Below are 13,773 nucleotides of genomic sequence, written 5' to 3' on the forward strand. Positions count from 1 at the left end.
ATTATCTTGAAACCATTTTATTTATTGTACTCTCACCAATAAGTCAGACAGTAGCCAGGCACAGTGGCCCACACCTGTAATCCCAGCAGCTCGGGAGACTGAGTCAGGAAGACTGAGAGTTCAAAGCCACCCTCACCAACAGCATGGCACTAAGCAATTCAGCGAAACCCTGTCTCTAAATAAAATACAAAAAAGGCTGGGGATGTAGCTCAGTGGTTGAGTGCAGAGGCACTCAATCGCCGGTAATACCACCCCCACCTCCCCAAAAAAGCCATTTTTGTACCTTTCACTAAGATTCTAGCCCATTTACTATTCCCAAATTTAAGAATGGGTCATGTTTTGAAAAACTAAATTGGTTGACAGTTAGGAGGCAGTATTAGTAGCTGGTAAGGCACCATGCAGTTATGGAGCCTACTTGTTATTTAATTAACAGGATATAATTTTCTATAGTTCATTTTTAAGATTTTCTCCTTTGGCTCAAACTTTGGAAAGATAATTATAACAAAGACTAAGTTCTAAAGTATTTTTGATTTTCATATCTAACCATAAATTCAGTAATTCAGTTTTCTAAGCCAGCTCCAAAATCTGGTCTGTGACAATCTAGTCTGTATTGAAAAAAGAGAAAAAAAGCTAATGTAGCATTTTTTCCCCATAAAGCTAAATTTGACTTCTACATTCTTTTTATACATTTACTTATTTTTATGTGGTGAGGAGGATTGAACCCAGAGCCTCATATGTGCTAAGCAAGTGCTCTAAGTTATAGCTCTAACCCAACTTCTAAATTCTCAATTCTAAAATTTTCCAAATTTGTGTGAAAATATTCATGAAATATTTATATATACACACAATACACAAGCCAATTATTTTGTTTACTAATTTAAACAAAAAGCTAAGAATTATGATGGTCCCAACACTTTTAAAAAACTGACTCTGAAACAGAAATGTTTGGTCAATACTGCCTTAGCTAAAGTGATTGTCAGGTAATCTTTACTTTGACCATCTGCAGTAGTAGATTGCCTTATTCCTCCTCCCAAACAACCCAAATTTTTCATTTTTCAATAATCTTAAAAAACTGCTTGGGGCTGGGTTGTGGCTAAAGTGGTGGAGCGTGCACCTAGTACACATGAGGCACTGAGTTCGACCTTAGCACGACATAAAAATAAAGATATTGTGTGCACCTAAAACTAAAAAAAAATATTTAAAAAAAAACTGCTTAATGCTGGGCATGGGGGTATATGACTAATTCTGACTGGGGAGATTGAGTGAGGCAGGACCACCAAATTTGAGGCCATCCTAATCAAGCTAGTAAAGCCCTGTCTCAAAACAAAAAAGACTGAGGATATAGCTGAAATCAGCAACCTGGGTTCAATCCCCAGTACTACAACTAAGAATAAATAATAAAAACTACTTCTTAATCTTGAGCCATGCTATCCTAATCATTAATTTTTGGAACCACACAGAATGTGTGTTGACACACATCCCACCCCATACTTTAACATTAACCTAAATCCCTACCATTTTCTATTTTAAGATAGGTTGACCTTGAACTTGGAATCCTCCTGCCTCAGCCTCCTTAGTAACTGATTACAAGCTTGTGCTAGCATGTCTGGCTCACTACAATAAATCTTAATAATTCTGTTACACAACAGTTTTTTAGATGTTTAAAGATAACTTGCAATTATATGCTATGTACCACCCCAACTTCCTGTTTACTTTGCCCTTCTCCAAACTAAACTGAAGTTCATTTTAATAAAATCAGAATATCTAACCATTCTATGATTTACTTTGCTCTGCTATTAAAAAAACTAAGAAAATTATTTAAGTATATTCTCTCTACATTAACAATGTTTTAAAGGCTTGATATTTATATTATATATTTACTTGTAATCCATTGGTCCAATATTCAGTAAATATGGAATAAAGCAGCTCATTTTTGCTTTTTAACCCATTTCCCCCAAGTTTATGAACAAATGTAATTATAAGGTAATTATATTTTTTAGATATTTACTAAAACCTGTAGCTAGTTCTTAAATAAAGATGAGACATATACTTAATACACAAATAACTGCTATTAATTAATTAAAGCAACTCTCTGAGGACTAGGAGGTAGTTTGAGTCATTTATGTACTTTCATATAAAAACATACAAATAAATAAACCCCTCATAATATTCTACAATTCAAATTTGTAAAACTTAAAAACAAGAGATTTCCAAATTACACATAAGTCAAAGTTTCCGAAAGTGTTCCCCTTGACCCAATTAGTCTAAATTTATACAAAGAAATTGGAATTAAATGCCAGAGTCAATAAAATTCACAAAGCCAGATGCAGTTTAGTGCTCACAAGTTTATATTTTTAGGTTTGATAAAGATTCTTGTGTATTTTCTAAATACACAAACAAAACAGTCTTGGAAGTTACATACATGTCTTAGGACACTTATATTAGGTAGGTAAATTACATTTTTAAAAAATTGGTCTTCGTAAAAGATCTTCCCAGAGAGCTTTTACAAACAGCAGGCAGAAGAAAGTGTTCTATGTTTACAGTGTTTAAAATGCTGATTCTCCCATTTGATAATGGCCTCAACCATCTCTCTCCTCAACCCAGAATCTTGTTCTCACTGGCTAGTGTACTCTAACTTTAAGTACACAATGTCATAAAATTTAGGGCTAGAAAACATCTTTACGTGTGCTTATCCCTAACACATTTCATACTACTTAGGATTGTTCAACTTCACTTGAACGCAGGGATACAGCAGGAAAACAAAAAACTTTATCCTAAAGTGACTAAGAAAATGCCTGTTTGTAGTTCTAAGTGTGTATATTATGTACCATAGTTAAGTTTAAGGATCCGGGTGACTGAACGGCACAAAAACTGGGGCTCAAATCTAGTTCGTCAGATTAAAAATCATTCTTTTAAAAATGAAAATGCCACAGCCCACTAATAATATATGCTACACTGAGGTTGTGTGTCTTATTTAAGTCAAAGTGACTAAACAATTGCTTTATCAGGAGGAAAGAGTAGTAAGGATGCTTATTGGCGGGAGGAGGGATACTCACAAAATTCCTAACATAGCTATTTTGTAGGGAAAATATAAATCTCCATAGACTCCATTAAAGAGCTAGAATTCTACAAAAAAGTTGTTTAATGAGGCAGCAATAGAGCCTTCCAGAAAGAGCTTGGGCTTCAGAATCAGACCTGATCAAATCCCAGCTCTTATTATAGCTGCATTAAATTTCTGAATTTCTGAGCCTTTCCTTATCTATAAAATGGAGACAATAGCACCTACTTTATAGGGATTACACAAAATAATGTATACAGAACAATGGCAAGTGTGGGCACTCAAAAGAAACTGGTAGCTTTTGGAATCTTATTCAGAAAAATGAATTTAAACCTTTCATGCTATGTTCACAAAACCCTACAAACAAAAGCTTATTAAAGCTTTAAATTTTAAGATTTGTTTTTAAAATCTATTTTTCATCACACCATCCCCCGTATTATACTACTCCAGTCATCTTCAGGCCTTTTATACTAAATCATACTAATGAATTTCCAAATCCTAATCCTTTATTTTCCTCCTTTCTACCATCTTTTATTTCTATTTTTCCTCTTGGTTCACATCTATTGTTAAACTGAAATGTATTATGTACTAGTAAGTTCCAGTGTTCTAAAAACTTTAAATGAATTAACTCATTCAGCTCACTATTCTCCATTAGGATGACTCAACTTTGACCAGCTAGAGCTCCCTCTATCACAAATTTCAAAGATACTCCTTTACTGTCCAGTTTCCTCTTCCTACTATGTTTCTTTTTTAAACTCTCAATTGCTTACTAAAATTCAGAAAATTATCTAGTGAATTAAAAAAAAAAAAAAAAAAACAAGGGCCAAGAACCATGACAAAGAGGAGACCATATGGAAGTAACTGTCTCAGAATCCTAAGAAATATAAGATCCTGACTTGAGAGGGCCTGTTACTAAAGTAAATATGAAAGTTTAAACTCTTCCCCTTCATTAAAATTAAAAGCTCTAAAATATTTTTTATTTAAAATATAAATTACGAGAAAACTTCACCAAATGTTTAACATATAATTCTGCCAGAGTTCTAGACAAAATTATGAGTACTCATTTCATTGTTACCTCAAGACCAATCATAAGTTCTTAGTATCTATTAACTTCCTGAAATTGTTGTACTGTAAGTCAGAAAAAGAATATACTTAAAAAAATAGAAACGTCCAGTAGTATACCTTAGTACTAAAACTATTTTTTAAAAAAGATCTAGAAGGGAAAAAGGCAGTCCCTCGAGATCATGAAACATAATAAGTTAGGCAGACGGCAAGTAGAAAAATCTGTCAATTCTGTTTCTGGTAAAATGTTTACTTCAAAGAAATTTTTATATAGGCTGAGGCTAATATATTCAAGAGTATAAACATTTTTCCTTTGGATTACCTAAAAACAAACTTTTAAAGTATCATATTTCAGATGACTAAAAATATAGCCAAATCTGTCACAACACAACATTGAAGGAAATGGACAATTAGAATATTTTAAATTAACATTAACAAACCATCTACATCAAACCTTGTTTCCAACTAAAACCAAAACAAATGCACAACAATCCCGTAGTGTACCACATATGTATTTCAATTTACTGTATGCAATCTAACAAAAAATTTGGTCATAATTTACCAGATATACATAAATGATTTAAGTAATAAAAGAAAATTCAGTTTCAAGAGAATAAGTTCATATCTTGAGGAAAAGTAAAAGTACATTAAGAATGTAAAGCCAAGTCCAGTTTCTATGCAATAAGTGAACTATAGTCTAATAAAGCAGACTTAGGTGATTTTTAGATATATATCTTTGCTCTTTAATATATATTTATATATAGACAGATCTACCAATTGTAAACTATGGTTTATTTTAAAGGAAGGGGATAAATGGGATGAAAGAAATCTTTATACTATACTTACATTATTCACAAAGCAGAACATTTTACGCTTAAAATACTTTTTCATTCATAGTATCTTTGCCCAACTAATTTCTACTTTGGACCTCACTAGAATTACATTTTACTTATTTGTCTAGAACACTGAGAATAAGATGTACTCTTCAGTTTTAAACAAACAAAAAAAATCAAACCAAAACTGTTCATCTGTCAGGCTTATAATTATGTAGAAACTATAATAAAGTTTAGATGACAAAAAGTTAGTTACCATGTAACTAACCTTTTATTTCTGATTTACCCAAGCAGAAACATCACTAACATTAAACCATTATTCTACTGAAATCAGAGACAATGAGAAAGTTTGTCTCTTAAAAAAAAAATCAATTTTTCAACTTTGATTAGATGGAGCACCAAAAGAATTTATCTGTCAAAGCATCTTTGCAAAAATTTTCACACAGCTAACATAATTTAGTTACCTGATATAAAATAGGAAAATATACTCAATTTTTATTTAAAAGAAAGCTGAAAATGATGTCCCTCAATCTTATATATTATGCTCCTGATAAATGTCCACATTAATAATAGGTGAAATGTTTCTGAGACTTCCACATATAGCAATTCATTCATCACCAGGCTAAATATCTAATAATTACAACTTAATATATCACCTCCTTTGTACCCTAAAGAACTTAATAAAGACATTTGTAGATTGTTGAATCATGGTGACTAGTAAGACTATATTCAAGGTGACTTTGAAGAATGGAAAAATAAATTAACCATAATTTCGAAACACTCAATATCCGGTAAGTATGAAACAAAAGAGAATGAACATTTTGCGTTAATTTTAATGATAAAGAGGGCACAGGAGTAAAAACCTGATATTTCACTTATATTGCATAACAAGCTAACCAAACTGGACATGGAGGATAAATTATAAAACAAATCATTTTACTTATTGTTTCTATGACTTTTTTTGATCAGATTTCTGTCTTTCAAATAAGGCTGAGGTATAGTACACTGGCAAAAATAATAAGAGGCAAACAAGAATAGTGCCAAAGTAACAGATACCCAAAACCAAATACCATGTCAGAAAACGTCATATAGTAACCATTTATCAGATTAGAGCAGCAGGAGAAAGTTACTTATAAATCATAATCATTTTAGTGGTATTTGTCAACTTCACCATGGTAACTCTGCAACATCATTCTTCATTTGTGAAGTAGTAAAATTCATGTCAAAAAAAGGAAAGAAGGGTTGGGGGAAGTCAGTTAGTTCATTCCAATAAATTACCTCTCCAGTTCTTATAAACATGCCCATCAGCACAAAATTGAGAAATACCTAAGACTAGAAGAGACTTGGTTTAAGTTATGAAGCAAATTAAAATGGAAAAATACAAGAAAATAGAACCATTGGGGTTGAAAAAGCCCCTCACTGAAAATCTGTATTAAAAAAAATAAAATTAATAAAAATAAAAATAGAAACAAAACTCTACTAGTACAAACTAGCCTGAGTGGTTTGATGGACAAAGTGATTGGGTCAACTGTCACTGTACTTCCATAAATGGATTTTCTTCACTCATGTTAAAGTGGCACATGAATGTAAGCTCTATTAAGGATAGGTACTATATTTTCATAGTACCCAAATAGTTACTGTATATCCTATAAATAAAAAATATTTTACTTTGTTAACTGAATATGTGGGGACTCCATGTAATCCAACCACATGGTTGTTTGCTGTATAGTCCTGTGCAAATATAATTTTTTTTTTTTTTTGCTATAAGGCTTTGACCCTACAGTTTTCACAGCAACATAACTACCATCCAGCATGTACCATATTTTGCAAGCCTTCAAGTTCAACAATCCAAATTGTCGATTCATATTATGTCCAAATGCAGCATCCTTGAGGAGTATAGTAGCAGGTCAGTTAATTATCCAGAGACATACAGACATCTCCTGATTCATCCCATCTAGATGGATCATTCTGATCTTCTCCATCATCAACCAGCTCTTCATCAGCTTCTCCTACTTCATTCTCCTCATACTCTTCATCCCGAGGGAATTCTGTATCCTGCCCCTGATCTACACCTTCTTGCCCTCCTGGTTGTGATTTATCTGCACAGTCTACACAAACACCATAGCGTCGAGATCCATGTCTTATTCCAACACTGGCTGCTAACATGAAGATCTTCTTACACACCATACATTTGTATTTTTTATCCTTTTTATGCACCTAATTAAAGGGGGGGAAAAATCCAATATAAGGATAGTATAGAAACAGAAAGCATTTGAACCACTCAAATCATGCATTTAACAATGAGTGAATATACCAATGTTTTTCTGTATGAAGATGAGCATCAGTTCACATAAATTGCTTTAAAGAAAGAAATGATTTAAGAATCATCCTTAAATTTGTAAGTAACTGTTAAAATACATCACTGACGTAACTATATTTTATCTCAAAGATCAGTTGTATTAAAGTTACTTACCAGGGAATGTCTTTTTACATGTTCTCTCCGTGTAAACAGCTTTCCACAAATATCACAGCTAAATGATCTCACTCCCGTATGAATGAGCAAGTGCCTTTTTAGTGTTCGTCTGTATTTGGCTACATAGCTACAATGAGGGCATTTTAATTTGTTCATGATTAGAGATGATTCACCTTTAAGAATTAAGAAAAAAAATTTAAAGAGCACTCATTATATATTATTAAACAGAAGACTTGCTATCAAAATTTCTTCTATCTGTATCTCTAAAACAGTAAATGATATAGGGCTATTGCTAAAGCCTAGAATATGGGAGATTTTAATGTTTAAAAATTCTTTAGGGGGCTGGGGATGTGGCTCAGCGGTAGCGCGCTCGCCTGGCGTGCGTGCGGCCCAGGTTCGATCCTCAGCACCACATACCAACAAAGATGTTGTGTCTGCCGAGAACTAAAGAATAAATATTAAAAATTCTCTCTCTCTCTCTCTCTCTCTCTCTCTCTCTCTCTCTCTCTCTCTCCTCTCTCACTCTCTCTTTAAAAAAAAAAATTCTTTAGGAATTCTGAATTTGTTTGATTGACCAATACTTGCCATTTTCCCAAGTTTCTTGTTTTGGCCACGATTCTGGCAATAATCCATACTTGAAATCATTTGAAGCACCTGGTAGCAATCCATACTTGAAATCATTTGAAGTACCTGGTATTAATCCATACTTGAAATCACTTGATGGACCAGGCATCAAACCATACTTGAAATCATGTGAAGTACCTAATACAATAGAAAAGTGAGCTTGAAGTAATGATGGCAGTAAAGATCTCTTTCATCAGTCAGAAAACGAAATACAATCTATAGCCTATGAACAGTGATAGAACATCTTAATATAAACTAGCTGAATAAAAATACCCAAGTCCCCAGAACTGTGAGCTAACTAAATCTTTTCTTTATAAAATACCCCAATCTCTGGTGCTTTGTTATAGGAACAGAAAATGGATTAACACAGGCAGGAATTACCTTCTTCTAGATTTAATTCCATCAGGAATTTGTATGTAACTCCTTGAATCCAAGAATCTTTGAACAACAGAAATATATCCAGAATCCTCCAGTTATTGCCACTCAGGTCCAATCAACCATCAATTCTAGCCTCTGGAGTTATTTTCTTTTTTTAATAAATTTTATTTGTCTGGGGTTATTTTCAATGACTGCCAACTTGTCTCCTGGCTTCCACTATTACCATTCCAGAGAGTTTACTCTGCCTGGTAATCACAGATTCTTTTAAAACCTGTCACCAGTCTACTCAAAAGCCTTCAAGGGCTACACACCTCAATTCATGTTAAAAAAAAAGACCTCCACTATTCTTCAAAGTCTTATCCCTGCACCATGCCCTTTATCACTCCATTTCAACCATACCAGCCTCAGTGTTCCTCCATGGCAAACAGGCTCCTACTTAAGGCACTTACACTTTCATCTTCTAAGATATATATATGCATAGCTCATTCATGCAGCAACACAGGTTGAGTATCCCTAATCTGAAAACCTGTCCCATCAGAAATGTTCCCAAACCCAAAATCTTGAGCACCAACATAATGCTCAAAAGTTTCAGATTTGGGAGCACTTTGGATTTTCAGATTAAAGTTGTTAACCAGTAAAGTCTAAGCAAATACTCAAAAACTCCAACATCTTAAACATTGATCCCAATCATTCAGTTTAAGGGATATTCAATATGCAATAAAATTTTCTATAATGAATGCCACATGGTTTTGGTTTAAAAAAAAAGAAGAAAGAAAGAAAGAAATGCTACCATATTATAACCAGACACGTCACCTTTCTTAAAATGTCTCTTTGGTGAAACAATCAATACCAAAAGAAGTAAAAAGGTCTCTAAAATATTGTTAAATATACTTCGTTACTACCAAATGTTTCTTTCCTTGGGATATGGTTCACCCACTTTTTTAAAATATATTTTTTAGTTGTAGATGAACACAATACCTTTATTTTGTTTCTTTATTTTTATGTGGTGCTGAGGAGAAAACCTAGTGCCTCACATGTGCGAAGCAAGTGCTCTACTGCTGAGTCACAACCCTGGCCCCTATTTCACCCATTTTTTGATGTCAAGAAAGCCCTCCAGGGGGTCTGGGGCTGTGGTTCAGTGGTAGTGCACTTGCCTTGCATGTGTGAGGCACTGGGTTAGATTTCCAGCACTGTGTATAAATAAATAAAATAAAGGTCTACCAACTACTAAAAAAAATTAAAAAGAAAGCCCTCCAAGGGGAACACTTACTTGCCTCACATTTTTAAGATACTGGGTTCAAACCTTAGCACCACATTAAAAAAATAAAATAAAGGTATTTTGTCTACAACTAAATATAAATAAAGGTATTGTGTCTACAACTAAAAATATAAAAAAGAAAGAAAGATCTCTAAGAGATCGGAGGAAAAGAACAAGAGGGAGGGAAAGAGAAAATATTGGGAAACGATACTGGTCAAATTACAGCATATATGAATGTGCAACAATAAATCCCACCCTTAAATAATTATAACCAACCAATTAAAAAATATGGAAAAAGAAAGGCCCCATTTCTGAGCTGCATTGAGGCCACAGATGACACAAGCATATGCTCCCTTTTAAGCTACAAAGGCAGTGAGGTTATGAGGGGAAATTTTTTTTTAAAAAAAAAGGCCTCTGAAACTATAATTATATATAATTTAACTTTAATGTACTACTATTAGGGAAAAAGTTTTCAGAATTTTGAAGTGAGGCGGCAGTGAGAGCACAATCTATCAATTTTAAGTTCCATGTTTCTAAATAAAATTGGGGCTCCAGGAAGTTTTTCTCTCCTTTATATATCTAATGTGCAAGATATATGCTCTCCAATTATTTGTTGAAAAGTTAATATATTTAGCATTTTTGACTCCTCCAAAATACCTGGAAAACTACTATCAGAAATCTTAGCTTTTTAGAATTCTGAATCAAGAAAGCAAGTGCAATAAAATACTCTTGATAAATATTAACTATTGTCTATACAAGTAAAGAAAATCTTAAAAAAAGTAATATCACTAACTCCCATATTACTAATTTCAAAACTTTTAAAATACTTAAGGGATTCCAAAGATACAGAAGTTGAATAATTAAAGTTGAATAATTAAATATCCATAACCCTTTACACCTTTAATAATTTTAACTTTGCCATGTTTTTTGTGTGTATACAGACATTTTTATACACTTTTAAAACTTGTACTTTGTTATGGTTTAGATAAGGTGTCCTCCCACCAAAAGGTCACATGTGAGACAATGCAAGAAAGTTTAGAGGTGAAATGACTGGGTTATATGAGAGTTTTAACCTAACCAGTGCATTAATCCCCTGATACAGACTAAATGGGGGTAAATGTAGGCAGACAGGGTGTGGATGGAGGAGGTAAGGCATTGGGGTATTCCTTTGGGGTATATATTTTGTCCTTGATGAAAGAAGTTTCTCTCTGCTTCCTGGTGCCAGGCTCCCAGCTGCTTTCCTCCACCATACACCTCCACCACAATGTTCTGCCTCACCTTAGACCTCAAAGGGTAAAGTTGGCTATCTATCAACTGAGATCTCTGAATCTGAGAGACCCAAATAAATGTTTCTTCCTCCAAAATTATTGTTTTCAGGATTTTTAGTCTCAGTGGTCAAAAAGCTCATGAAAACATACTTTAAGCCTAAATACAGGATTATACTTTAGACTATTCCCCTACAAAACCATAGCACATCCAAGAAATTTAAAACTGAATATTGTTAACACATACCACATAGCCCACATTTCCAACTGTTCCCCAAATGCCATCCCCTTTAAATCCTATTTGATCCTAATCTATCCAAGACACATACTGCATATTTAGCTGGTCTCCTTTAATCTAATGGTTCCTCAGCTTGTATTTCATGACATGATAAGAGTTTGGACCACCTGCTATGTGGCTGGATTTACTTAGATTTTTCTGACTATTTCCTTCACAATTATATTCAGGATAAATACATTTCAAGACTACTACACTGGTTTGTGTGACAGCTAGTGCAATGCATCAGCTCAATTTGTTTGTTCCATTGTTAACAATACTAAGTTTTAATAATTGCTTTTATTATTTTGTTCCCTGGATCTCTCTAAAGATAGCTCTTCTCCTTTGAAATTAGAAGAAATATGTGGGATGAGTTTGAGATGATGTGAATATGTTGTTTCCTAACAATCTTTCACCCAATCATAGTGGGACAAGCCCATTAATAGTGGCTTAACATCCACTGATGATCTTAAATCATTTCTACTGGAATCAATAAACAAGTATTTCTCTAATTCGATCATTCTTCTACTAACTTTATTAGTTAACAGAGAAACCCATTTATTTTAACTCTATTTTACTAGTCACATAATCATGGAATCTTTGTATGCATTAAGTATCCCAAGTATTCCCAATACAAATATTGCTACTTAGAATTAATCAACATTTTCTATAACCATCAACAATCATACTATTATATTTGCATCAAAAAGAATTAAAATACATTAGAGTACCAGTCTGGTAATTATTATTCCATTTATTCACTAGCAGGAAACCATATTTTCTTTGATATTTGCGTTTTAAAAACTCTAAATGAGCCCCCCAAACAAAACCAGAAACATCAATTTGTATTACCAAATTTCCAAAGTCCTCATAAGCAATATTACCACAGACTGAAAGTAATTTTACACTTAGGGGAAAGAAACTGTAGTAGACCCCAGTAAACACAAATACAAATACTTCCCAAACCCTCCTAAATGCACTCTTGCTAAAAATTTAACTGTACCTACCAGCATCACCTCCATCTTGACCAGAGCAGGCTTCAGCCAATAAATTTGCATTCATATTCCTATCACCATCAGGCCCTGAGAGTAGAGCACCATCCAAATCTGAAAATAACATGTAGGATATTACTGACAAGTCACACCACAGCCTCTATCCAAAATACCACTTTCTTAGTATTGATTTTTATGCAGACTAAATAAAAGGATCATCTGCAAGTATTGGTTATGTACTATGTACTGAACACAATAAGGCACAGAAGACAAATCGGAAGAAAACAAAGATAAGTTCCAGGACAGCGAGAACTGTTCATTTCTTATTGCTGTCTTTCTAAATGCTCTCCAAATTACTTGTTCAACAAATGCTAACATGTTCCTGATATTTTTTACTTAAAGTACTTGGAAAACTATGTGAAAAATCATGTTAGATGTACTAAATTTAATTAAATATTACTCAATATGAATGAGGAGATAGAATAATATACCTGAATAATTTATGAACTGATAATTTTTAAGATTTAGACATGGTTCTCAACCACAAGAACACGCAAACAGTAAGTACAGAATACTGGTTAGGAATAGCTTCAGAGTCGAGGTCAATTAGGTGCCAATCCTGTTACTGCCTACCTGACCACTTGCCTCAGTTTCCTCATTTAAATCCACTGTATCATAAATTTGATATAGGAATTTAACTGGATAATAATGCAAGCCAAATATTATTATAATAGTGCCTGACATCCAAAAAGATACCTGTTATTGCTTATACCAAGAAGTAAAAAATATGAAGACAGACTGGTGTTTCTCTAATGGTTCAAAAGTGGAAGAGGTAAATTAAAGCTAGAATGGTAGATAATGACTTCAGAAAAGAAGTATTCTTAAGAACTAATCTTAATACATGGAAAGGATTTGTTATAGGATTGTAAAGGAAAAAAAGGGATGTTAATGAAATGAATACTTCTGGTTGCAAATCTACGAAATTTCCTGCAAATCTGTTCAATTCCACTACCTTCAGTACTTTGCTGGAATAGTCAACTAGTGAAATGAGTTTCTGGCTTCCTTTCTTCCAAATTATAAATGTTCACACTTCTTCTAATTTCCTAATATTTCTTGTTCTAAAACAAGTCTTTAAACATTTTTGATGGCTCACCAGAGATTTTAGGATGAACTTCAGACTTTTTAGTGTGGATTAATATAGTTTTCTGATTCTGCTCTAGCATCATACCAACTGTCCCAAACTCTCCTCTATTTTTAAAATGTCCCTGTGAATGATCTCCCCTATACTTCCCAATAAAGATTCATTTATCTTTGTTATCAACCATCCTTGATGGTCTGTACACAAGTTTAAACAATGAAACAAATATTTGAAAAACCTCTTACCTAAGTAGATACTTATTCAAAAATATTTACAGTGGGCAAATAAATTACTGTATATTCTTACAATGAAACACTACACAGCAATGGTTCTAGTGTATAATTATTAAGTCCAAAATCACCAAATTTCATTCTGAAATACTGAGAGGTTAGTAGGATTGCATGATTGTAAAAAAAAA

At 33.3% G+C, this 13,773-nt stretch overlaps 1 protein-coding gene across 2 annotated transcripts in view; it reads right to left on the reverse strand.

Moving 5' to 3' along the window:
- Nucleotides 1-1,701: 1,701 nt before the first annotated feature.
- The window catches only part of Zbtb10 (zinc finger and BTB domain containing 10), a 39,209-nt gene continuing 27,137 nt past the window's right edge, over nt 1,702-13,773 (reverse strand). For both annotated transcript variants that reach the window (XM_026383624.2, XM_026383614.2), the window contains exons 3-6: nt 12,233-12,331; nt 8,012-8,188; nt 7,427-7,599; nt 1,702-7,170 (exon numbers count right to left, since the gene is read on the reverse strand). In XM_026383624.2, the coding sequence (XP_026239409.1) occupies nt 6,865-7,170; nt 7,427-7,599; nt 8,012-8,188; nt 12,233-12,331 (755 nt within the window). In that variant the 3' untranslated portion in view covers nt 1,702-6,864. The remainder of the gene's footprint in view (nt 7,171-7,426; nt 7,600-8,011; nt 8,189-12,232; nt 12,332-13,773) is intronic.

This window comes from Urocitellus parryii, chromosome 7 (assembly GCF_045843805.1).
Source record: "Urocitellus parryii isolate mUroPar1 chromosome 7, mUroPar1.hap1, whole genome shotgun sequence".
In the NCBI taxonomy this organism is placed as follows: Eukaryota; Metazoa; Chordata; class Mammalia; order Rodentia; family Sciuridae; genus Urocitellus; species Urocitellus parryii.